The 27,046-nt window shown below is 43.9% G+C and overlaps 2 protein-coding genes across 2 annotated transcripts in view; one reads left to right on the plus strand and one right to left on the minus strand.

Moving 5' to 3' along the window:
- Nucleotides 1-10,990, plus strand: part of Dnah9 (dynein, axonemal, heavy chain 9) — a 354,260-nt gene extending 343,270 nt beyond the window's left edge. Inside the window, exons 67-69 of the mRNA XM_013013168.1 lie at nucleotides 480-662; nucleotides 7,264-7,653; nucleotides 10,528-10,990. Of these exons, the coding sequence (XP_012868622.1) occupies nucleotides 480-662; nucleotides 7,264-7,653; nucleotides 10,528-10,755 (801 nt within the window). The 3' untranslated portion in view covers nucleotides 10,756-10,990. The remainder of the gene's footprint in view (nucleotides 1-479; nucleotides 663-7,263; nucleotides 7,654-10,527) is intronic.
- Nucleotides 10,991-12,707: 1,717 nt separating this feature from the next.
- Znf18 (zinc finger protein 18) lies at nucleotides 12,708-25,332 on the minus strand. The gene is made up of 6 exons (XM_013013105.1): nucleotides 25,279-25,332; nucleotides 25,034-25,202; nucleotides 24,603-24,694; nucleotides 20,272-20,356; nucleotides 19,584-19,691; nucleotides 12,708-13,958 (listed from the first exon to the last, which is right to left on the minus strand). The coding sequence occupies exons 1-6, from the start codon at nucleotides 25,330-25,332 to the stop codon at nucleotides 13,171-13,173; spliced, it is 1,296 nt and encodes a 431-aa protein (XP_012868559.1). The 3' UTR covers nucleotides 12,708-13,170.
- Nucleotides 25,333-27,046: the final 1,714 nt, after the last annotated feature.

The raw sequence follows: 27,046 nt of genomic DNA on the forward strand, positions 1-27,046 counted from the left end.
TACGTATATATGCTACCACACCAACACACACACATGCACACACACACTGTACGTATATATGCTACCACACCAACACACACACATGCACACACACATACACAATCATCTTTGCTGCTCCTTGGTTCAGCTTCACGCACCCCATTGAGGCCATCCGGGCCCGCATCTACTTATGGCTTCATACTTTGACTTGATAATTGGGTCAGGCTTGGGACTTTTCAACCCCAATGCTTAAAAAGGCATCTGTGTTCATCTTTTCAAGCTGGCCACACAAGCCCCAGGGCACTGCCAGTTATGGAGAGACTCCCCCGCGGTCAGTCTTGCACCCTGATCTAGTTGACCTAAGCAAGCAGTCAAGGATGTGGCCAGGGCTGAGAGGGGGGAGGAGGATGGGTGACTGGCATCTGCCACACGGCTGGAGGACGGAGCCCTGCTGGAGGATAGAACCCCTCATAATCCTGTGTTTTCTGCTGTGAGGACAGGTCAAGGTGCTTCTAGAAGAAATACTGGATCGAGTGACAGATGAATTTAACATGTCAGAGCTGATGGCCAAAGTGGAGGAGCGCAGCCCCTACATTGTTGTCGCTTTCCAGGAGTGCGAACGGATGAACATCCTCACCAGAGAGATTCAGCGCTCACTGAGAGAGCTGGGCCTGGGCCTGAAGGTGAGCAACCAGAAAGTAATCAGAAAAGAATCAGGATAGTGCACATGCTCTGGTATTTCTTTGGGGCAAAGAAAAACCCACTGTTTCTCCTAGTGATGAATAAGAATGGCATGTCCTATATTCCCTGTGAGATATGGCATAAGGTGCCCAGCACAGAAGCTGGTATGATCGTTAGCCAGGACGGTGGGTAGATGGGATGCCTTTCTTGCCTTCGAAGAGCTGAGCAGTGAGACTGGTACTAGTTCACATTGTATTCCCCTGCTCCACCTCCCTGGTAGAACACAAGCCTGGCTTACATAAGACCTGGGTTTCTATCTACAGCATGGGAGAGAGAATGGGAGAGGGGAGGGCAGGGAGAGGGGCAGGAGAAGGAGAAAGGAAAGAAGCAGGGACAGTGGAAAGGAACAGAGGGGAATTATAATCCAGGCAGAAAGAAGTGAGAAGCCAGTAGGAGCCAACATGAAAGCTCAGAAAAGCCTTGGAGGTCTGTGTATAGAAAAAGATAGTACCATGCTGTGGTTTGGAGGGTGACACTATCATAGCTGTGTGTGTGTGTGTGTGTGTGTGTGTGTGTGTGCAGGAAAAACAATTGTGAATTTTCCATGTGCAGACAGACCTACAAACTATGTAATACCCTGTGAAAGCTAGGTCCATGGGGTTTTCTTATATTTTCAATTTCTTCTTCCTCAATGTAAATAAATGAAGGGGAAAAAGAAAAGACAAGAATGAGATGCTGAAGACTAACCATATTTGGTAATGTTTCCAAACTCCAGACCAGCATCTAATCAAATGAAATCCAAAATTCTACTGTCCCATGGTGTGTCTCCATTGCTGTGGTAAGCAGGAACACAGCAACAATTATCTTGGGTCGGCTCACCACAATCTTAGCTCATTGACTCCATGGAATTTAACACAGTCTATTTTCCCATTCGACTTCCAATTCCTACACTCATTTTTTCTTCCCAGAGCCTTCACTGCAGTCTGATGTCATCCATCACCAAACATGCCTGGGCACAGATGAGGGGGGCGGTGGCGTTTCTCTCCTCTCAGCCTAGTCTACCCAATGATGATCGATGAGCTTTGGGGGAAAATTGCAGTGCTGAGATTTGCCAAGGTACCAAAGAGACTGAGCCTTCCTTTCCTGTACAGTCACTGGGGGAAGCAAACACAAGAACAGGGTGGAAGGCAAGGAAAGATTTGCTCAGTGTCACCTGGAGAGACATAGGGAAGAAAGGACAGACGGATGGGACTGAGTTTGGAAGGCTGCGGGACTGGCACTGCAGGGAAGGCCCTGAAGGAAGGAGGGACAGGGAACAGGGGATGTATGAGGAGGAAGGGGGGTCACAAAACCTGCCCTAAGAGTTTTACTTTGAGTGGAGCGAAGGTTCTCTCAGGTAAGCCGAAGGTGACTGTTCCAAACAATGACCCAGATGTTTCAAGATCATTTCCTTCCTGCTCCCTCCATGACCCCGAGGACAGACAGAATGGTCTCCACTCAACATGCCATCAGGAATCCGGTCTCAGGAGGATAGCCCAGTCATCAGACCCACTGGCAACCCGTGGGCCTTAGGATGAGCTCAGCTCCTGCCACACAGCTGAGAGGCAGCAGGCAGAAGGAAAGGCTGGAGGATGGAGTGCTGACGAGGAGGGCCCAAGGAGAAGGCAGCAGAACTCAGGGGAGGGAAAACACCAAGGTGTAAGGAAGAGAGAAGATCTGTGCCAAGAAGTGAGAACAGGAGTGGACCCAGCAGAAGGGGTAGAGACAAGAGGGGTCCCAGGATGTTAGGGTTGCTGTGAGGGACAGGGGGAGGCTGGAGGGTGGAGGCTGTTAAGTGGAGCAATGGGGACCATCAGCTCCAAGCTTGCTGTGGGGATGGTGGCTTGAAGGCTCATGCAGCTCTGCTGATCCACTTCCCTGGCAGGGGCCAGGGGGGAGCCAGGAATTTGGGGGTATTCATTCTTTCTCTAGAACCATCTCAACTATTTCTGGTTGACAGAGCGGGACACAGGCAGGTCATGTCCCCCCAACAGGGCAGACTCAAATGTTCTGCCCCACACATGCATTTGATCTAAAAGTTCCCACTTTTGAAGTCATCGAGTGAAGACCCTGCGCATTGTCCTAGAGAAATCCTTATCCACACGAATCCATCACTGATGTCCATCCAAAACTCCTCAGCGGAGAAGCACAGTCCTGAGGCCCTGAGGACCATGGGAACTCAAGGCACATGTATGAGTCCCTGGGAAAGGCCATCCGGCCACAAGTGTGTCCCCACAGAGATGCTTTTCCTTGGGACATTCACCACTGATATCCAAGCTCTTGGGCCTAAGGATATAGAGTCACAGGCTCTGAGTTTCCCAGAGTTGATGGCAAAGTGGTACTGACTCATGCTAATCATACTCTCAAAAGTCCAACACTCCAGCATCCTGAAGATGCTTTCACAAGACCATCAGCCATAACTTTCAAACCATCATATCCAGACAGTTCTCTTCCTGTGAGGGCTACTGCATGAAAATCCATGCTTTTTTAGATTTGCCTTGAAATAATACATACTAATGACAACTGACTTCTGAACATTTGAACTGTTTGTTTTTGTCGGTCATGAACTCAGGGCCTGGGCACTGTCCTTGAGCTTTTTTGCTCAAGGCTAGTGCTCTATCACTTGAGCCATATCCCTACTCCCAAACTACTAAACATTTTTTTTTTTTGGTCAGTCGTGGGGCTTGAACTCTGGGCCTGGGCACTGTCCCTCAGCTTTTCAGCTCAAGGCAAGCGCTCTACCACTTGAGCCACAGTGCCACTTTCTGTTTTCTAGTGGTTTATTGGAGATAAGAGTCTCACGGACTTTCCTGTCCGGGCTGGCTTTGAACCATGATCCTCAGATCTCAGCCTCCTGAGTAGCTAGGATTACAGGCGTGAGCTACTGGCGCCCGGCTAAACATTTGATTGTAGCTAGGCTACGGTCTGAGTGTATGGTTCAGTGATGCAGCACTTGCCTACAGAGTGTGAGGTCTAGGTTCAAACCCCCAGCACTGCAGAAAGAAAAGTTTCTTGGGCATGGCAGTGCATGCATTTAATCCCAACATTTGGTGGTCTGAGGCAGGAGGATGATGAGTTTAAGGCTAGCCTGGGCTACAGAGCAAGATAAACAGGAAGAGAGAAACGAGGGAGGGAAGGAGAAAAGAGGAGAAGGAGGAGGAGGTAGAGAAGGAGGAGGAGAAAGTAGAGGAAGAGAAGGAGGAGGAAGAGGAGGAAGAAAAGGAGGAGGAGGAGGAGGAGGAGGAGGAGAAAAAGGAGGAGGAGGAGGAGAAAGAAGCGGAGGAGGAGGAAGAAGGGGCTGCAAGGTACTGGTGGCTCACACCTGTAATCCTAGCTACTCAGGAGGCTGAGATCTGAGGATGGTGGTCCAAAGCCATCCAGGGCAGGAGTCTATGAGACTCATCTCCAATTAACACTAGGAAACTGGAAATGGTGCTGTAGCTCAAGCAGTAGAACGCTATCCTTGAGCCAAAAAACACCCTAGAGATAACATCTAGGCCTTGAGTTCAAAGCCCCATGATGCTCTGTTTTCGAAGCCCTTCCAAGATACACTGGCAGATGTCTGTAGGTGTATAGTCCTCTTCCTCAGAAGGGGACACAGGCACACTTAGAGATGAGGTGTGGGGGGGAGACAGAGTTTTCTCATGTCTCTTCTCAGATCCTCTTCTGAAGGGTGAAGTCCTTTCAACTTCTGCTCGAAATCATGCAAACACTTGATCTCACTAGAGACGGGGGATTGCTTATTTTCTTAACTTATTTCACCCACCTCCCCCCCCACACACACACAGCAAAAGAAAAACCCCTAACAAGTACCTGCTTTAAGTTTCCATGACTTGTACCTTCAATTAGAAAGTACAAGGTCATGGCCAGAATAAATTACCATCTTATAAGCAAATGTGAGAACATTTTAAAGAATCCAAATTGCACATTTTATGTCTTTCTGCTATTCAAATGAGTTTAACTTTCTGAAAGGTGTTAAAGCATTAAATCGTGCATTAAAGGGAGAAAACACACATTCAACCTTCATTTTTGTCAAACAGCCTTAAGTTCACAGCAAAATTGAGCCAAAGGCACAGTTTCCATATGGCTCGTCCTACCCAGTAGCTACCCATCTTCTCCCAACAGGGTATGGGCATTGCAGCAGCGGCCAACACTACAGCCATTGTCACAGTCATAGCTCACCCCAGGATTCAGACTCAGGGCCTGGGCACTGTCCTTGAGCTTCTTTTGCTCAAGGCTAGCACTCTACCACATGAGCCACCGTGCCACTCCTGGCCTTTTCTGTGTATGTGGTACTAAAGAATTGAAACCCAGGGCTTCATTCATGTGAGGCAAGCACTCTACCACTAAGTCACATTCCCAGCCCTCAGGTTTCATTCTTGATAGTGGACTTTTTATGGCTCTGGACATATAAATAATGGCCATATCAATGGTAGAACTGTATAGTCATTTCACTCCAAAACATCTGTCTTCTGTGTCCATATATATATATATATATATATATATATATATTTATGCCATATGTATACCTATACATATAGGTGTCACTGAGTTTGAACTCAGGACCTCACATTCTTGCTCAGCCTGCTTGCTCATCATTGATGCTCTACCACTCAAACCATTCCTCCAGTCCATCTTTTTGTTAGTTAATTGAATCTGGTATCTCATAGGCTCTGCTTCCTCAGCCAACTTCAAACCTTGGTCCTCCAGATCTCTCGGCCTCCTGCATAGCCAGGAGTACAGCTGTGATCCACCAGAACCTGGCAATACCATATATATTTTCACTGTTTCCCTTTCTCTCTCCCCCACCCCTCTCTCTCTCATCTTTGGATTTGAACTCTGAGTCCTTGCTTTAATCATTTCCTAAGCCCAACATTGCTTTTTATAACAAAACTCTTTTAAAAGTGAATAGCTTCACTGAGATCTGGGAACAGAGAGGAAGCTGTTGGCTTAGCATGGGGAGCTGGCCAGAAACAAAGGCTTCTCTATAGAAACTAACGGACAGCAGCTGTCAGTGTCCCAAGCTCCATCCAACCTCGGTGCTCATCTACTGTGGCCCAGTTCTCAGAACAGGTGACTAGGGGGAGAATAATGGAGGGTCTGATAATGATCTAGACACAATGTTCTCATGAACTGACATGTCTACTCAAATCCCCTTGGTACAACTACATAGAGATAATTTCTTAATGAATAAAAAATTTAAGGCCAGGTGCTCATGCCTCACACTTGTAATCCTATGTATTCAGGAGGCTGAGATCTGAGGATCAAGGTTCAAAGTCAGCTGGGGCAGGAAAGTCCATGAGATTCTTATCTCCAATTAACCACCACAAAGTCAGAAATGGAGCTGTGGTTCAAGTGACAGGCCACAGTGCCTAGGCCTTGAATTCAAGCTTCCAAATAGCACACACACAAAAACATTTCAATAGAACAGGTGCCTGCTAGGTGCTGGTGACTCACACCTATAATCCTAACTACTGGGGCTGGGAAGGTGGCTCAGTGGTGGAGCGCTTGCCTTGCATGCATGAGGCCCTGGGTTCGATTCCCCAGCACCACATAAGCAAAAAAAAAATCCTAACTAGGGAGGCCGAGATCTGAGGATCACAGTTCAAAGCCAGCCTGGGCAGGAAAGGCCATAAGTCTCTTATCTCCAATTAGACACACCACACACACACACACACACACACACACACACACACACAAAGCAGAGTCAGCTGCCGGTTGAACATGATGCTCAAGGACAGCACCTATGCCCTGAGTTCAAGCCCTAGGCAAAAAGGGAAAGGGAAAGGGAGAAAGGAAAGGAAAGGGGAAAGGAAAGGAAAGGAAAGGAAAGGAAAGGAAAGGAAAGAAAGGAAAGGAAAGGAGAAAGGAAAGGAAAGGAAGGAGCCCAAGAAATAGGATGCTTCCATCACCCATTTTTCTAGTGCCACAGCAGTCTAAAACCCTACAAGTCCTGTTGGATTATGTTATATGACAAATCTGATGGGGCCTCTAGTTCCGTTAGCTCTCATGACAGTAAACTTCCCTGGGCACAATGTACTTCTGTACATGCATCCAAATTTAATAAATCGCAAACTGATTTGTGAAAAAAAAGCAAAGCTAACAGCACTATCTGTTGGGTGTGGTGGCACACACCTGTAATCCCAGCATTCAGGAAGTTGAAGCGGGAAGGCTGGCAGTTGGAGGCAGCTTAGGCTACATAGCAAACCCCTAACTCACAATAATGGCAATAAGAAGCATGGACTATTTTGTGGCATTGTTAACAAAAGCAACTCATCACAGTAGTAAACTCGCCATTGCAAACTTTTGAAGCAAAGGCGTGCTAAGGTCCTCAGGGGGGAGCAATTGTACTCTCTGACAATCTATAGACAGGGGAGCCCCCCCTGACGTGGGTGGTGCAAGGGGAATTCTAAAGGACCAGACTCCAGGAGGCGCGCTTGCAATGCAAGTGTGATAGATACAGAAGACCCTGCCACTGGCACCATTTTCCATCTGGTTGGGTGCCATAAGCCACAGGTCTGTGGGACTGGTGTCCCCTCACTCCCTCTCCTTCTCTGTCCTCAGGGGGAGTTGACCATGACCAGTGACATGGAAAACCTCCAGAATGCCCTCTATCTCGACATGGTGCCGGAGTCCTGGGCCAGGCGAGCCTACCCCTCCACAGCAGGCCTGGCAGCCTGGTTTCTGGACCTCCTCAGTCGAATCAAGGAGCTAGAGGCTTGGACAGGTGACTTTGCCATGCCCGCCACAGTGTGGCTGACAGGTTTCTTCAACCCCCAGTCCTTCCTGACCGCCATCATGCAGTCCATGGCCCGCAAGAATGAATGGCCCCTGGACCAGATGGCCCTCCAATGTGACGTGACAAAGAAGAGCAGGGAAGAGTTCCGGAGCCCACCTCGAGAAGGGGCCTACATCCACGGGCTCTTCATGGAGGGTGCCCGCTGGGACACGCAGGTAAGGCCTCGGATGCACCAAGCAGCATCCTGGGGCAGCTGACTAAATGCACACACGCGGCATCCCATAAAGTATGACCGCCAAAAGGGATGCTACTGTATCTTTCTTTCCTTGGGACCATTTTTATCAGCCAGGAGTTGGGTGGTACAGAGACCACTGGCTTTGCAGAGGTTAAACCTGAGGCCCCTGGAACCAGACTGACTGGACCTGTGTCCCTTCACCGCCGTTGATCAACTCTAACCTTGGGATAGTTTCCTCTCTCCATATCTGTTCACTCCATTGTAAAATGAGAGAACGGAGTCATCATGACACTCAAGCAGGTGTCTATGAAAGACTCTTGCATAGCAGCTGGAACTTGAGGTACTGGAGTCAGCTGGGCCTGCTGTTGTATGACCTGAGCTGTGATTACACCTTCCTCATCTCACCTGGGGATCTCTAGGTCAGCAGGATTCCTTCTGACTTTTCTGTCATTTTGCATCAGCCAAGAGTCACTCGGTGTCATTTAAAAGTGACATTTTGAAAGGATTCCTCATTGAAGACTAATAAAAAAAATTGAGTTACCATAAGACTACAAAAGGTATTTAGCACAGAGAGGAAATGTCAAACAAGCATGGATGGTTGAGGTAATGAAATGGACAAGGATGGATAACTCTGGAGCAAGTTTATGCTTCCCAGACACATGAGCTAGGAAGAGTGCTTTGTCAAGTAGCCTATTTGGTGGGTGACACAAAACTCTTCCTAGAAGATAATACTAAAATAATCAGGCAAAACTGTCAGACACTCTAGAAGATCCCAGGAGGCCAGGGAAATATGCATCTAGAGATATACGTCCTCCCAGAGTCTCAGAATGTAACTTTGTTTAGAAACAGGACCTTTGCAGACAAATGTAATTAGGTAAAATCATCATGGACTCTTAAATCCAATAACTAGCGCCCTTCTAAGAAATCTTATGTGTATAGCCAGGAACAGTGGCTCATGACTGCAGTCTCAGCTATGCATCTGGTGCGATCTGAAGCCAGCCAGGCAAAAGGCAAAATGTGCTTGGAGATATGACTCAAGTGGTAGAATGAGTTCAAATCCAGATTTACAAAAAGAAAAAATAAGCCCATCATGATCCAACTATATACCATCTACAAGAGATATTTTTGATGCAAAGAACATTAAAAAAAAATAGGTTGAAAGTAAACATGGAAAAAGATAGGCAGGCCACCCAAACAGTAGTCAAAAGATAGCAAAGGAGGGGCTGGGAAGGTGGCTCAGAGGTAGAGCGCTTGCCTTGCATGCATGAGGCCCTGGGTTTGGTTTGATTCCTCAGCTCCACATAAGCAAAAAGAAAAAAGCCAGAAGTGGTGCTGTGGTTCAAGTGGTAGAGCACTAGCCTTGAACTGAAGAGCTGAGGGACAACATCCAGGCCCAGAGCTCAGACCCGGACCCCAAAAAAAAAAAAAAAAGATAGCAAAGGATCAGTGCTGTTATCACAATTCATTTTATACGCTATTACCGAAGAAAAGGTAGAATAGATAGGGATTTTAGAGAAAAAGAGAACTAGTTATAAGCATGCATGTACTCAACAAGAGCCCCCAAAATACAGGAATGAAAACTAACAGAATTGAACCAACTCAACCATAATAATTGGAGCTGCTAATCCCTTAGTATTCATATTGACTATTAATGGTTGCAGAGCTTGCTTAGGGATAGATGAGAATGGTCTGGAATTAGAGTGACAGCGATTGCACGACTTTGTGAACATATGAAAATGCACAGGGTTGTATCCTTCAAAAGAGTTGGTTTTGTGAGGGCAAAGTCTGCCCTGCTCCTACACCTGATTCAATTCTGAGGACAAGGGATCCAGTGCATATTTCTGTGACAATGCCTTATACCAGCCTGTAAAAAGAACCAAATTCTGTCTGCAAGAGGCTCAGAGTCTCATGGACACAGGTGAGAAATTTGTGAATCACTCTGGATCAGCATTTCTCAAAGTATGTTCCATAAAACACTTATTACCACATGAAGGGTGCCCTGTGGTCAACTCAATTTGGAAAACACCAGGTTGAACAATTACCCTATTTGCTTCAAACTGCTGATAAAGCTTCAAATACAAAGTATGAGAAGCACCATTTGATTTTCCAGTTTAACTTGGCCAGACAATCTCTTGTCCAGAGAGCATTTCTCAGGACAAAAAAAAAAATTAGCTAACTAGACAGTGACCTGAGACAACTCTATTGAGACATGTTCTAAAACCACAGGGAGGCCCCATCTAAAAAGCTACAAACTGGTCACGACTAAGAGAGAATGCTGTCGCTCTGTTCAAAAAAGTGGAAATGCTTTCAAGATGGATGAAATTGCTATGAAACTCAAAAGAAGCAGAATCAGGACATAACCAAAGCCTTAAAACCTAAAGCACTGGCTTGAAATAACGGCCTTCATCCTCTTTAACTGCTCAGCACCTAGTCACTTGTCTGTCAGATGTATTCTTACAAAAATGAATGAATAAAACTTGTTGACAGTCAAGCTCCAAAGGGAGTAGTAGGTACACAGTAAATAAAAAGCTTTCCAAGATCCACCTCGGGAAGTGATTTAAAGCCAGTTGTGGTGGCACATGCCTAGAATCCCAGCTCTTGATCTCAAATTTTAATCTGAGCTACATATCTTGTCTCAAAAAAAAAAAAAAAAAGATGATTTAGCTGAAAAGACAGAAATGTGATCCCATGTGTGAGATGCCATCCAGGGTGGGTGGTGAGCACCCTGGGGGAGAGAGGCAGAGATGCACCCAGGACATTCTCAGTCTCTCCTCTCTCCCATCTTCTGACCAGAGGAAGGCTGGCTGTGCCCTGGGTCTTATCAAAATGCTCTTCCTGTTCTTCTCGTCATCAGGCTGGGATCATTACAGAGGCCAAACTGAAGGACCTGACACCCCCCATGCCTGTGATGTTCCTTAAGGCCATCCCTGCTGATAAGCAAGACTGCCGTGGGGTTTATTCCTGCCCTGTGTACAAGACTTGTCAGCGGGGACCCACCCACGTGTGGACTTTCAATCTGAAGACAAAGGAAAACCCATCCAAGTGGGTTCTTGCTGGTGTGGCCTTGCTTCTGCAGATTTAGCTGCTTGACAGGCTCCTGAGATAACAACAGAGAGATTGGCCAGATGCTGGACACTGGCTGGTAACCCCAGACACTTAGAAAACACTATCAGAAATCATGAGCACTCAACTGCTAAAGAATTCCTCTAGGGAGCTCCACTGGAGTGGGATACCTCAGTAAGGCTGAGCCAGCCCACACTGTGGCAGGGAATCTTATAGCACCAAATGTTTCCTAATAAAGTGATTTTACCCTTCAACTGGTCCAGGCTTTGTGAGCGGTTGACTCATAAATAATCACCAGCCCTGACCCTGTTACACAGAACTACCCTCAGTGTCTAGCTCCCAGGAGCCCAGGCTCATCAGCTTCATGTATGAATCAGTCTCCACCTTTAGGCAGCTGCTGCGGGGCCAGCTGCATACACATGACTGTGTAGGTAACATTACTCTTCATGAGGGGTCACCGAAACTGTTCTGAAAAGAGCCAGACCATACTTGAGGCTTTGCAGGCTCTGTTCATCTGTAGCTCTAAGTCTAGATGATAAGTAAATATGGGTATGGTTATATTTCAATAAATGCTACTTAACAATACAATGCTTCTGTCTGTGGTGGAGGCCAGGGTAGTCTATATATGTTATTACTCACGAGTTCACACACAGAATCAATTCCTTTTTACCTAACCATATGTCCTGAGGATACATGGAGCCTGCTTCCTATTCTGGACATCAACGGAGAGGAGCCTAAGGAGAAACCCTGAGCCAAAAGCCTTTTAACCTAAAAGTTTTCCGTATTTCCTTCCATGAAACCAATATCCACTGGAAATTCAAAGGGCTCTTCAGTTGTGATGAGATTTAGAGAGCCCATGAATCGATCTATTTGGTAAGAAAAATCTGGAAGGGTCCAGCAATGCTTCTGAGATCATTATTCCTTCATATCCTTGTAGAGACTTAATTTGGGGATTGATTAATATTCACATCAGTAATTCTTAAACTACAGCAGCCACTGGAATTCCCTAGAGGGCTTGTTAAGTCAAAAAATTGCTGAGTCCCACCCTACAGAACCTCTGATTCAGGAAGTCTAACAAAATGCCATCACTGCTAGTTTGGAGGCCACTTTGGGAATCCAATGTAAACATCTAATCCCATCCCCTATAAATCTCTACTAGGCAGAATACAGAATTCCATGCCAATTCTGCCACCATCTTACCTTCTTGGTTCTTTCAGGCCCTGTATCTGCCCTCAGTGGGACTTTTATTATCCCTCTGCTATCTACAGAGAAGTTAACAAATGTCTCCTGGAATCTGGGGACTCCAACCGAAGTCTGTGAAAATCTTGTGGTTGCCTGTGCTGGTTCTATGGTTTCAGAGGGCTGGGGTTCAGCTCAGTGGCAGAGTGCATGTGTAGCACATGTAAGGCCCTGGGTTTGATTCCCCAGCACTGCAAGAGAAAAGAAACAAATGAAGACCAAACAAGAGGACCAAGGTTGTTGTAGATAGCAAAACTCTTTGAGACATGGAACTTTTGAAGACAAGGACAACTGGATGGACAGGTTAGATATATATGTTAATAAGCCTCTAGACAGTACTAAAAACTAAATCAATACTATGGATTTTTCCCTAACACCTACTGGCAAAAGAAGATATTAAAGATAATTTTAAGCATAGAGTACTCTGGCAAAAAGTCAAAGCCCAAGTAGCATGCCAGGAGAAAGGAGGGAAGTGGGAGGCATGCCATCAAGTGGCAAGGAGGCCTAGCAGGGCTGACCTGAGAGGAGGTATGGCCACACTGGCCACACTCACCACCCATGTCCAGCACTAGGAAGCACTGTTCAGTTACTGCACTGTTAGGTACACACTGGACAGTTTTCCCTGGGCTCATCCTGGGGCTCAACTACCATACAGGGTCCTCTAGGTAAACAATGTGCATTGAGTTATAGTCAATGCATGGTGAACACATCAGACATGAATAAGACAGGAAGTGGCTTGACTCAATTTATTGCAAACAAGGGACAGTTGAGGTTATTTTTCCACCCACACGACCCAAGAGCACGCATGTGGCCATGGACCCTCCATGCCTCCCCTTTTATAGCAGACCTGCTCTAGAACCCCAGTTCTTAGGGGCTGATCCAGGTTCTCTGGGTGAGCAGCCACTCCACTGAAATCCTCCCCAACAAGCACCTCCAAAAACTAAATCAGTGAGAGGTTTTGTCCCAAGGAATCCAAAAGAAGAGATAAAACAAAACATAAAGACTATTCTTTCCCCTGATGCAAAAGGAAGAAACTAAACCACCATGAAATCCAGTCCAGAGGCCAACAATGTATCTTCAAGTCCAAATTCATGTCCAGGTTGTTCCTGTGCAATCCACGAAAAATGGAGCAGGCTGTCCCCCAGGGTTCAGTTCCGGGTGGAACAGAATGTACGCAGATGGAGCTGGGATGTGACTACTGGAAAGGCCTCTTCCTTAAGTGGGAGCTCTGATGTTTGTCAAGGCTGGAGCTCCAGCTGAAACTTTTGCCACAGTGGGAGCATTTATAAGGTTTCTCTCCTGTATGAACCCTTTGATGTCTAGTAAAGTTTGACCTCTGAATAAAGCTTTTCTCACAGATGGGACATTTATAGGGTTTCTTCCCTGTGTGGATTTTCTCATGGTGGCGCAAACCAGAGAAGTCACTGAAGCCTTTCCCGCAGTAATCACACTTACAGGGCTTCTCCCCGGTGTGAGTTCTCTGATGTTTCACAAAGTCTGAGCTCCGCAGAAAGGCTTTTTTGCAGATGGGGCACTGAAAGTATGTCTCACCAGTATGGGTTCTTTGGTGAAAAACCAGCTGCGAATTCCTGTAAAAGGTCTTCCCACACTCCCTGCAGGTGGGGAGCTTTGGGGCCAGGGGGGCTCTCAGTTGCTCCTTCTGAGAGGCCTCTTTCTTCTCCTCCAGCCATAGGGCAGACAGCTCACCTGGAGGGGGAGGCAGGTAATGACCTAGTTGTTTCCCAGAACTCCTTGCGTGTGGAGAAATCTGTCCTCCTGACCCCTCACCCTGGAGGTTTTCTGGAGCCTCAGGGAGGCGCTCTCCTTCCACAAAGCAGCCTGGCATATCCTCCTCACTAAAGAAGCCCCTGAGTGCCGCCTGGGGAGGGGCCTCCCCAGAAGCCTGGCAGGGGCCTTCCAGAGCTTCAGGCGCCCTGTGATCTGCCAGGTTCAGGATCTCTTTGTCATTCTCTTGCCTTTCTCCTGAAAAGAGAAAGAACAGTTTGAAATGGCTTCATGAACGCTATATAGTTGTCTATCTCATATTCAGTGATGGGGTCATCATAAAGTATCTTTTCTCTTTACCAAGAGAGCATCTCCGAGTGAGGAAGGAAAGCATAGAGCGTGAGCCCTTTGGACTCAGTTGCTCTGTGCTGGGTTTAGGGTTAAGTAGGCCCTCTCTGGCGCTGAGAATTTCTGATCAGTGCAAGAGGGCTCGCAGCAGGCTTCTCTGAGCCCTCCAGGAATAGGACACATAAGTATAATATTTTTAAATGATTGAGTTTTATCTCATTGTAAGTAAAAGATAAACAATCATGCTCAAGAATTTGGAGGAAGAAAAGATTAAAAGGACTGGAGGTATGGCTCAAGCAGGAGACTGCCTCCCTGGCAAGCCCAAAGCCTGGAGTTCAAACCTCAGTATCACCAAAAGAAAACCAAATCAATCTCCACCATACTACTCAGGCAAGTCTAAGCACACACATCCTTCCGGAGGTTTTCATTTAACCTTTACATATGCATAGATTGCTATTTTCAGATATAATTGATGCATTATATATAGTTCTGTATCTAGCTATGTATGTAGGTGGTGATTTTGGTCAGTGTAACATGGATTCTCCCTTTCACAAGTAACTTAAAAAATTAATGAAATTCACTAATGTGTCCTTTCACTGTAGGTGCAAGGCACTGGATGGAGCTGCAGAGTGAAAGTGAATCCTCTAGCACTCACTTAAATGCACATTTACATGTTTTTCTATCATCCTTCCATCTATCCATCCAGCCATGAATGAGACCAGATACGGCTGTGTTACCCAGACTGGCTCCAAACTCCTAAGCTTAAGTGATCCTCTTCTCTCAGCCTCCCAAGTAGCTTACACTACAAACGAGGGCCGTTTTCATAGCTATCTGTGCTTTATTAACTCACATAAACAGTTAAGGTTTTCCTTTTTTTCATGACTACTACTTAATGATGCATATAATAAATATATTTTCATTTTGGCTGTAAGATTTATTTTTCAACTTTAAACATTACTTGATCCTTAGATCTGAAGAGACTATTTACTGCCAGGTGTGGTGGCACATGCCTGCGATACCTGGAATACCCGCATGCCTGCAGCACTTGGGAGGCTGACACTGGAAGTTCATGTCTGAGGCCAGCCTAGGCTACGTAGTAAGATCCTGTCTCCAAAATAAGCATATATCCTTAAATGAATACATAATTACTGAATGCTTTTCAAATATATGCTATTTAAATGGGTGAAAATGGTTTTATGTTGCTTTGGTTTCTTTTTTCCTTTTTTTTGGGGGGGAAGGGGGTGTGCCAGTCCTAAGGATTGAACACTGGACTTGGGTGCTGTCCCTGAGCTTTATGGCTCAAGGCTACCACTGAGCCTCAGCTTCACTTTCCTGGACTTTCCTGCTGCAATCTTCAGATCTCAGCCTCCTGAGTAGCTAGAATTATAGGTGTGAGCCAACAATACCTGGCTATTTTACATTTTAATTCCTGTTATAAAAGGATGGATCTTTTTTCCACATTTATGAGCTACTTCTTATACTCCAAGACTTCTGAACTGGAAAGCTACTTGTTCTTATCAACTTACTTTCATTTCTTCAATTAGGAAAATTAGGACTGGAGGTCTGGTGGAAGTGACAGGCCCTGAGTTCAGACCTACTAATAATAATACTGAATATTATTTACTATCATGTTCATGAAAAACATTTTTCACTATTTAATTCTGCTTATTTTAATGTTTGGGGTTACTTTTATGTAAAGAAATGACTGAGGTTTTACTTTACAGACCTACTCAAATATAGTAATCCTTTCCTTTATGTTCTCATACTTCACCAGGCACTGTGCAAAGGTCTCATTCATTCTTTTTCTTTACATTTTATTTTTTTCCAATTCATTTGATATATGACACAAATAAGAAATAAGTCAACTCTTCCCTCTTCACCCACAGTATCTTTTCTCCTAGCTCTGTTCACTGAGAATGGGTCAGGCCCATGTGTATGGCATCTTTCCTCAGCATATGCTAGCGCTTACACAGACCACATCTCTTCCTACACGCTCCTTTTTCTGTTCCATTGATTTTTTTCCCCATCCATTTCTGTATCATGCTCATGATATTTTAATTATCTTGCCTTATATATGTTAGGTTTGTCTGGGAGAACAGCCTCTCCCCCCTTCCTCTTCCTGAAAGACAGCATATAGCCTTACCAGAAATCACCTGCCTGAAACCTGACTGTCAGCAAAGAACCCCAGACTCTGAGGTCACTTCCTCATCCACTGTGGTCACAATTCCCCACCTTCCCCTATATAATCCCCCTCAGCCACAAGTTCCCTCCTCTTTTTCTCGTCTCTTTTCTCTCTGCACATCTCCATCTCATTCAGCTGGCAGTCTGCTCTTCCCCCAATAAACTCTTTTCTGCCTGAACCATGTGGCGGGTTCCTTCCAGCAAACCTTACAATATATACAACACATTTGATATTTCTATATCATTCATAAAACATTTTTCTTTCAAACTTTTTTTTGCTATTCTTGCCTGTTATTTTTCTCTCTCTTAAAATCATTGTGCCAACTATTCATAATAGTCAAGTTATGGAAACAGCCTGGATGCCCAACAATAGATAAGTGGCTCAAGAAAACGTGGTACCTATACACAGTGGAATTGTACTCATCCATTTAAAAGAATAATACTATGTCATTTGCAGGGAAATGGATGGACCTAGAAAAAATCAAGTTAAGTGAGGTAAGCCAAGCTCAGAGAGACAAATGGCACAAGATTTCTCTCATATATGGAAGCTAGATCTAAAACACAACTCAACATGATCAATCACATAGGGCTTTATGTATTTATACACAAACAAACAACTGACTAAAGGGGAGTACAAAAGGGGAGAATCCACAAACATAACTCCCCTGGAACAGCTAACGTACTATTTATCAAAATGAATTCCAACTAAAGTACTATTTATCAAAACGAATTCTAAGAAATGGAAACATAGGCTATTTTTTAATGTTGTTTTCTTTTTTGTAGGGTAGGAAATGCAGGAGCACAGAAATGGAGGGAAGAAAGGTGCAGTCATTGTATTCAATATACACTAGGTAAGAAGGGGAAAATGCGGCAAAGGAAGAGAAGGGGGGAAAATGCCCAAGAAGCATTGGACTCATAACCTGGCTTAGGAAATTATTACCATTTTGTACAGCTTCTTAAAATAACAATAAAAAATACCATTATACCAAGTAATTTTTAATCACTTGGGATTTTGGTGATAAGTGTGAGGATATGACATTCTGAAGGTGACCCATGCTCCTCTGCTTTTGCTATGAGCTCTTCTTCCATAGCATCTCCATTCCCTTGTGTATTTTCAATATAATTTTATTGTTACTATCAAGATGTTGTACAAAGGTGTTATCATTTCATAATTCAGTAATATGCACATTTCTCTTTTGGACAGCACCACCCTTTCCTTTGCTTTCCCCCAGTTCTCTTGTCTTTCTGCCCTAGATCTGACTATAGATCTAGAAGTCTGGCTAATTGTCAGATTTCCTAGAACCATTACTTTCCAATCATGTTCCTGTATCTCCACGTTAGCCCACTTCCCCTTTCCTGGGCCTCTTGCATTAACTCCACACAGGCTTCTCTCCTCCAACTCTCCCCTTCCTGTCTGTCCTATACATCACTACCAAATTAATCTCCCCAAAATTGCTTTCACATATTCCCCCCAAGAACCCTGAAGTGTATCTCTTTGGCTATCAAGGTAGCCTAGCCTTAGAGACTCTCCACAATCTGTTTCAAGGAAGAATCTAATGGAACCATGTCAGCATGTAGGATGAGGGAAAAGAGAAAAGAAAAGGATGAGATTAAAATAAAAACAGAATGAGTTCAAACAGAATGGCCTAAATACCACACACGAAATTCTACTTACACAGGTACATTAGAAAAAAAAAAAAAACTCTTGAACTCTGATCAATTTTGCTATGAACTTAAAAATATTCTAAAAATAATCAAGAAAAAAATCTTACTCACTGGCCATGAAGTGCACTTTGAAAAGTATTCCTTCAAAGGAATCTGTGAAATTGTATCATGATAAACATATTGCTTTAAATTAAAATCATGGCTGGGGTAAAACTCAGCAATAGACCCCAGGTTCGATACACAGCACCAAAACATAAATTTAAAAAAGTTTATATGTCTCTGTTGATGATTGCTGATATTACTATGCAAAATGTTAGCAAAGGATAACCAATTAATTATACTCCACTGGGGAATGTTATAAATATGCTCTCCAAGAACCACTAGAGTCATAATGATAGACATGAAAATAAACAATCAGCAATCTAAAATTTACTTTTGCAGAAGGGTACATCATCAGCCAAAAATCTTGCAGCAGGCCTATTGCAGCAGGCCCTGCCCCTTTGCTTAGATTGGTTAAGCTCAGGTTCACAATCTGCCCCTGATTGGCTGCTTTGAGTAGGATAAAATGAATTTATATAAGGTGACTTGGAAGTGGTGCTGCAGCTCAAGTGGTAGAGCACTAGCCTTGAGCTGAAGAGTGTAGGGACAGCACCCAGGCCCAGAGTTCAAGCCCCATGACTGACCAAAAAAATAAATTTACAAAAATAAGGTGACTTTGAAATGGGTACCTAGGTAATCTCAAAATATAGCCACAACCTCTGTTATCTGTAGAGCAGTCTGAGGTGTGTCTTAATCCTAACTGGAAAAGAAACCAGTTTAAAACAAAACCTTATGTTTCAAAAACCCTTCCTTATCACAAAACAATTCATCTTTTCCTAAATAAGAGACAATCCTCCTGGCAGAAGCAGGGACTTTCAAGCAACACACTTCCATAGAAAAGACACTTTTTCTCACAGGAGAAAAACTGTGCTCATCACACAATTCCCATCCTTGGTATCTTTTGTTCTTCCTTTTCTTCCTCCAAGGTTCCAGAACTTATGGTATGTGTAAAAATATTTGTGTGCATGTGTGTATAGTTTTACAGCTAAGCTTTACACACGTGCTTCAGAAAAGAGTATAGAAAGCAAAGAGTAGCTGCCTATTTACAACAAAGTAAGTTCAAATTTCTTCTTTCTCAACCTTAAGATATAATTTAGCTGAAGTGTTTGTTGATGCTGCTGTTTAACAAACATTAGGGCCATACCAATTAAATAAAACATGTTTTCGTGTTTATTTTGCCAACCGTGGAAGGCTATTACTATCACCAGTTACTCTGAACTTTCTCACTAGCAAAGGTTATTACATAAATCTTTATATAAAGGAATTCTAGCTGTTATCTGCATTGGCCTCTATCTATGGCAATCTTAATTCTAATTCTTTCTAAGAAGGAAATGTACCAAAACAGACAAGACTGAAGACAGCTGATCAAATGTGTGGCCTTCTTTTAACAATTAAACACATGTGCTAACATGTACTTAAACATCTCCTAGGACAAGGATATTCATTCACCTGTGGTACTCAAATAAGACCAGCTTAGGCATGGCTGGCTGCAACCAAGGCAATAAAAGCAAGTCTTAATACCTTGTTCACCAACTCCAGTTTAATAAGAGAAAGTAAAAAGAAACTGGAGTCCCACAATCAATCACTGACCTGCACAGGTGAGTCTTGCAATCTTCTCACTAATATGGGGGGGCAATCCTGTCAGGTCTTTCCCAAGCTCTGTTGAATTAGGCAGGTTGGGTTTGGAGGTGGAAACACCTGCCATAGAGAGGAAGAAGTGTGTGGGTCTGGATGAATGAGGAAGTCAAGAGCTGAAGCTGTGTCTTTCAAAGGAACACCCTAAGCATGAAGGGAATTTTGAAGGCTCTGTAGTCCACTTGAGAAAACTCACCTGAGAATAGTATGGAGAGCATGAAAGACACTGGTACTTGCAAACTAACTAGTGCACATGGCAAAAGCTCTAACAACCCGAGTCTGGACAGAGACTCTGTAGACCACTGACAGACAGGTGCAAGGATCAGGACAAGGAACTGACCAGTGGTTATTTTGAGGCAGTGTGATTTAATAGGAAAGAACATGAGCTCACTTAACTTTCATCATCCTTAAAAGAAAAATACCACCTCTCATTTTATAAAGATTTACTGCAGCACATTTAACCTGCCTGTAACAAAAGAAACTTGCAATATGAGAAGTTCTGTAGCTCTGCTAGCTGTAATTCACCCTAGTTCCCAACTGTTTCTCTAATGACTTTCTTTACCCTCAAACCCTGAAGTTGAGCAGAGGAAGCATAGAAAATGCCTTCCAGTTTTTCCAACTTACTCTAGCAAGCTAGCCTTACCTCCTGAGACCATTTTCCCATAGGTCTCCAGCATGAGATCCCAGTATTGCTCCTTTTGAGTGGAATCCAGATGCCTCCACTGATCCTGGAAAGAATATAAGAATGTCATGTCAGTGAAGGTGTCTGAACCTGACTTCTGGGCCACAGGAAAGCTGAGAAGAAAGGGATATGCTGCAGGACTTTGGCCATCAGATGATCTGAGAATTCACGGGAGCCTGGACCAGGGAACAAAGAGGCCGAGGGGAAAATGACAGGTCCTTACAACAGTATTTCTTGCCATGGTTAGAGAACATTTAGGGTTTAGGTTTTGTGTTTTGTAAAGTCATATGCATTTTAGAGTAGAGAACAAACAATAAGTTGAATTCTTTTTTATAGTGTTCCCTGTTTTAAAACTCTTTAGAGGCTTGTATTATGTGTTTGTGAATAATAGGAAGCTGATGCTCACACTATGTAATTACAATTTGGGAACTCAAGAAAGCAAAGAAACTAAAATTGGTGGCTTTGAGAAAGGACGGATGTTGTAGCCATACATATCTGGACTCTGGACCAGTTAAATTGGTTTTAGTCCCACATAGGGAAGTAAAAATGCCACAATATCCACAAAGAAAGCCTTCTTACAAAAGTACAGACTGAAGACCCAAAACTGAGAATGCTGCCTAGCTCGAATCTGCTCTTCTCAATTCAAAGTTTAATCTCCCCAGCAAGAAGCTGGCCACTAGAAACTGACTGGTTAGTGGCCTATCCTTTGGAGTCAGACAGACTGGGTTCCAAATGCCTACTGGCCACTTTCTAGCTGTGTGATCTTAAATAAGCTTGTGACATCTCAGTGGTCACCTAGTGAGAGCACTAGGGTCTAAAGACTGTCAGGAGATTTGAAAGCAACAAGGTTAAGTGTCATGTTTTCACAGCACACTGCATGCTTCATTCCTAGCACCCACACATTAAATATTTACATGTGCATGTGCATATGTGTATACACTGACAAGTATTTGATGAACTGTTGCCACTACTAGCATTAATTTCTCTGAGAAAGGTGTTCTGCTATTAACTTTCACTGTACTTCCTAAGTCCCTAAGACCCTGCTCACAATACTAGAGATACTTAATTTATGTCATCAGGGTGAAATACAACAACCCTTGGCTAACAAGTCCTTGGTAGAATATAGGCAGGCAGGCAGGCAGACAGGCAGAGACAGACAGACAGACAGATATAATTATTACTATCATAGGCAGTCTCCTAGATCCATGCCAAGGCCTTGTGGAGACAATTAAGGGATTCTGCACCGTTTCCAGGACTCTCAAGTTGATATAATGGTTTATTTACTTTATATTATAGTTTTTAAGTAGTTGTACAAGGAGTTGCCATTTAACAAAGCAGTTTATAAATGGAATATATATCACTCCTTTCAACATTCTCACCCATCCCTTCCTTACTACTTCTTCCCTCATGATACAGTTGTTTATATCATAAATAGCCTGGCTACCGGGAACAGATGAGGAAAGGATTTTGGAAGTCATCTTCCTATTACATACAACATCCTGCTCAGGGAAGACATTTCCAGCCCTGACTCAGTGCTCTCCCTGCAGCACATCTAAAGATCGTGGAAATGGCTCAAGGAGAGAAATGTCAAAAATACTGAATTATCAGATGCTGAGAGAAAGAAAGAAAGGAAGAAGAAAAAGAAGAGGAAGGAAAGGAGATAGGATAGAGGAGGAAGGAGATACTGGATCTTTTAGTGTGGAAAAGGACTGGTAGCTGAAACATTATCCCAATAAACATTATATATGCCAACTGTTAACTAAAACCATATTTTAAAAATGACTTTTAATGAAAAATATGTATTTATTTATGTCAGTCCTGGGGCTTGAACTCAGGGCCTAAGCACTGTCCCTGAGCTTCTTTTGCTCAAGGCTGGCACCACCATTTGAGCCACAGCACCACTTCTGGCTTTTTCTATTTATGTGGTACTGAGGAATCGAACCCAGGGCTACATGCATGCTAGGCAAGTATTCTACCACTAAGCCACATTCCCAGCCCCTAATCATTTAATTTTTAAAGTATAAATTGCTAGTGGTTTATTCTGCTAGTGTCCTATGAATAGGCTATTTAAATAAGTACCTGCAGGAAATGGATGGAGCTAGAAGGAATCATGTTGAGCGAGGTAAGCCAAGAGCAAAGAGATGGTACATGGTCTCCCTGATAAGTGGATGCTAAATCCAAAATATTAGGTGATACGACAAAACTAACAGGACGTAAGAAACAAAGAACTCCCACTCATCTAGTCGAACCACTACTAAATACCCCCATGCTGCTGATAACATGTATGGTGTATAACATGTGTACACCGTTATATGTTATAAACTGTGATAGACAATTTGCTCCAGGAAAGTTAGAATGAACTTGTGACTTTAAATGAGTATCATTATTCCACAATACTGTGAAATTCGGGAAATTATGTAATCACTTAATCACAATCAAAAAAAAAAAAAAGGTATGTAACCTTCTACAAAAAAAAAAAAGTACCTGCAAAGAACCAACCTGGCAAACACTGATGAACACTCGAGTCCTCCAACCTTGGGGTCAGAGCATACAGATTCTGACTTCAGAGGCAGCAGAAGAAAAGTCTGGCAAATGAAGATTGGCTGTCTAGCCTGGGCCCAGGGCCTATCCATGGGTACCAGCACAGTCACTACCAAAATAGTAGGAACCTAAATTCCTAATCACAAGCAGCTCATTCTAAACAACAAAAAAGTTGCTTCAGGAGTCTCTGAACAGAATATCTCCAGTTTAAGGCCACACTCAAAAGACTTCCAAGAAGCCAGGCACAGTGGCTCAAGTCTATTATCCTAGCTACTCTGGAGATGGAAGGTGGACGAGTGGATGGACATGGTGCTATCCATGGGTGTCTGGATACAGTGACTGGGTACAGTGGGCACATGCCTGTCATCCCAATGACAAGAGGAAGTAAAATAGAAGGATCATATCCTGGGCCAGCCTGAGAATTAAATGAGACCCTAACTTGAAAATAACTAACATTGGCAGGATGGTTCAAATGGTAGAGTATCTACTTATCAAGCAAAAGGTCTTGGGATCAAACCCTAGGATTGCTGCTAATACCAACAACAACTTAGTTCTAAGAAATTAGAAAAGTTTGGACACAAGCCCTACTTGAGACACAACACAAAACACCAGTGGCAGCCATCTTGCTCCTTTTTCAAATTTCCAGAGAAGGAAAAGGCCTAACTTTCTATTCTGGAGGGAAGTATAAGGTTTGATATAGAAATACAGTGTCTCTATTTTTATGTGGAAATAGCACCACCTTGTGGGCTTACAAGCTATTACTACACATGAGAACATTCCACCCAGTGTAGGTTCATATGGGATCTAGAACTGTTAGACAGCTACAGACAGAGATTGGATATTTAAATGTAGATATATACACAGATATGGCATGATTCAATTGGGGGACTATTTGGAGGTCTGAGAGGCAGGGGTGGGGAACAGAGAATGAGGGGCATGAATTATATCCAAGCTTCAATGGTACAGTACTGAGTATAAGTTATCTCCCAAATATGTTATGTCTATGAATGAAGATGGTAGAATGAGCCCCACTGAACAACATGAAGAGAAGATGAGGAAAAGAGAGAACATCAGAGTGGGCTGATCTGATCAAGAATAATACATGCATGTATGGCATACCACAGTGAAGCAGGTTATACAATTAATAGATGCAAAGAAAAACTACATAAACTCAGTTAAAAATGAAAATGTACAAAGAAAAGGGTAAGCATCATTTGGCAATTTTCCATCTTACATAAAATTTTGGACAATGCAAATTATTGTATGGTAATAGAAAATAGATCAATAACTGCTGAGAAAAGCATGGGGTAAAAAGCAACGGGCATGAACTAAAAAGATAAAAATGTAGCCTGGAGCCAGGGACTGGAGGCTTATATAAGTAATCCTAGCTACTCAGGAGGCTGAGATCTGCAGATGGTGGTTCAAAGCCAGCCTGGACAGGAAAGTTCATGAGACTCTTATCTCCAATTAAACACCAAAAGATCCCGAAGTGGAGTTGTGGCTCAAGTGGTAGAGCTCTGAGCACAAAAGCTCAGGGGCAGCACCCAGGCTCTGAGTTTAAGCCCCAGGATCAGCATACTTACACACAAGTAGCCTACTGCAGTAGCTTATAGCTATAATCCTGTTATTGTGGCCCACCTCAGCTGTCCTCTCTACCCCCTAGCAACACTACATCCCTGTCAGTCCTCCCAACTGTGACTGCTATTTCCTGGAAGCCTGGCTCAGCTTAAGAAAAGCAGAAGCTAGCTCACCTGTGGTGTTCCTGGGAGGAGCACTGCTCCCAAGTCTTGGTCTCCCAGAAGCCTGTCCTCAGGTCGTGCAGGAATCTGAGAAGCAGCTACAGCTGCAATGAGAAAAGGAAGTGTTCAGAATCCAGATGTCTTCGTTAACCACTCCCCAGAGAGCAAAGAGCAAACTCTTCAAAAACACTCTGTTCCACTGCCTGAATTTTCATGCTTGTGTTTAATTCCTCTCCAAACTTCCAGTCGCATCCATGTCTGTCCTACCTCCTTGCTCAGGACCTCATATCCAAGTGGTCCGGACCACTATCAAAGTGGTTTAAAATTCAAAGTCTCCAAGTCAAAATAGTTCTTCCCTGTCTCCAAACACTGTATTATTTCATTTCACACTCAGGCCTGAGCCCTACCCCCAAACTTCTCCAAGAGAGTGACTGTCCCCTCACCTAGCTCTGGTTCCTCCTTCACCGTGTGGCCAAGCAGCTCCCCAGGATCCAAGGGTGAACTCTCAAGTCCCTGCTCCTGATGTTCCACTTCTGGGAGGGGCTCCGCATCCCAGCTTGGAGATGCCTTCTTCTCTGATAAGATTTCTTGCCCTAGAACTTGAATGCTGATCTAGAGACCAGATAGTACTTGTTATTGAAGCATACACATTCAGGATATGGAGCTATCTTTTTTAAATGGATGAAACGATCTTTATAGCCATGGAAGAAAGAGAAAAGATCCAAGAACTAGTGAGAGACATATCCCAAACGACACAAAAAAATGAGGACTGAACTAGGCCTGATACACCCTCAAAACTTACCAGCAATACTGAATTCTATTAGACAGTACAACTAAACATTTAAAAGTCAGAATGGGATGACTTTCTTTAATCCCAATGGCTATAAAGTATTAAGAGTCAGAAAGGACTCTAGAATTAGAAGAACTATATATAGAGCAATCCAGATTTGGTACAAGCCACATATATTTGATCTTTGTCCTCAGTTTTTGTCACAGAGCTCCCAGAATGTCCTGAGTGATAAGAGTGAAAGAATGCATATACATTTGTCTAATTTGGGGAGGAAAGGGGCATAACAAAACCCTGAAACAAGGACACAAGATGACCCATTGCAACAATGATACCCACAAGGCAATATATTGGAAACGAACTTTACAACTTCGGGGTGGGGAGTAGGGAGGAGTGAGGGAGGTGGGGGAGAGAAGGGCTAGTGGGAGAACAACAAAGGAGGGGATAACAATGCTCAACAGGAAAGTAACTCACTACCTTACTCATGTAACTGAAATCTCTCTGTACAGCATCTTTACAATAAAATAAAAATTAAAAAAAAAAGTGAAAGAAGTGCCAGGTGCCAGTGGCTCACGCCTGTAACCCTAGCTACCCAGGAGGCTCAAATCTAAGGACTGAGGTTTAAAGCCAGCCCCAGCAGAAAAGTCCATGAAACTCTTATCTCCAATAAACCACCAGAAAATCAGAAGTGGTGCTGTGGCTCAAGTGGTAGAGTGCTAGCCTCGAGCTGAAGAGCTGAGGGATAGTGCCCAGGCCAAGAGTTCAGGCCCCACGACTGACAAAAAAATAAGAGAGTGAAAGAAGTATTTATTACTCATAATAAAGACTCTCTATTCAGACCTGCTCTATGCTAATGAGGTTAACTCGAGGTGGGCTCCCAGACAGCTTCAGGAAGCTGTGGTAGGAGGAGCCAATGTACAAGTGGCTCAGGCCTATAATCCTAGCTACTCAGGAGGCTCCAATCTGAGGATCTTGGTCCAAAGCTAGCCTGGGAAGTCAAATCTGTGAGTCTATTTCTAATTAACCAATAAAAAGCCACAATGGGAGGCATGGCTCAAATGCTACAGCACCAGCTGTAAACAAAAGAGCTGAGTAAGAGCACCATGGCCTGACTTCAAGCCCAAATACTAACTTTAAAAAAGGCAGGGGCAGGGAAGGCAGGCATGGTAGCACATGCCTGCATCCCAGCTACACAGGAGGCAGAGGTAGGAGGATCATGGTCCATGGTTGGCCCAGGGTAAAAGAACAAGCTCCTGAAAAATAATGAAAGAGCAGGAAGGGCTGGAGGCATGACTCAAGTAGTAGAGTACTTGCCAACAAATACAAAGCCCTGAGCTCAAAAGCCCAGGACCTCCAGGGGCAGTGTGTGGGGTGGGGGGTAAGAAGCAGTCCTGGAACTTTCAGTCCGCCCTATCCCCAACACTGGGAATGGGAGAAGGGTTAGACAATTTCAATCAATAATCTAATCAAGATGCCAAAACAGTGAAACCCCCACCCCCCAAAACACCCTTAAATGATGTTTTCAGGAGTATCCAGGCTAATCATGTCATCAAGATATAAGTGGTGGGATGGAAAGGTGGCTCAGTGGTAGAGCGCTTGCCTTGCATGCATGAGGCCCTGGGTTCGATTCCTCAGCACCACATAAGCAAAAAGAAAAAAGCCAGAAGTG

This window comes from Dipodomys ordii, unplaced genomic scaffold, assembly GCF_000151885.1.
Source record: "Dipodomys ordii isolate 6190 unplaced genomic scaffold, Dord_2.0 Scaffold19, whole genome shotgun sequence".
NCBI classification, from domain to species: Eukaryota; Metazoa; Chordata; class Mammalia; order Rodentia; family Heteromyidae; genus Dipodomys; species Dipodomys ordii.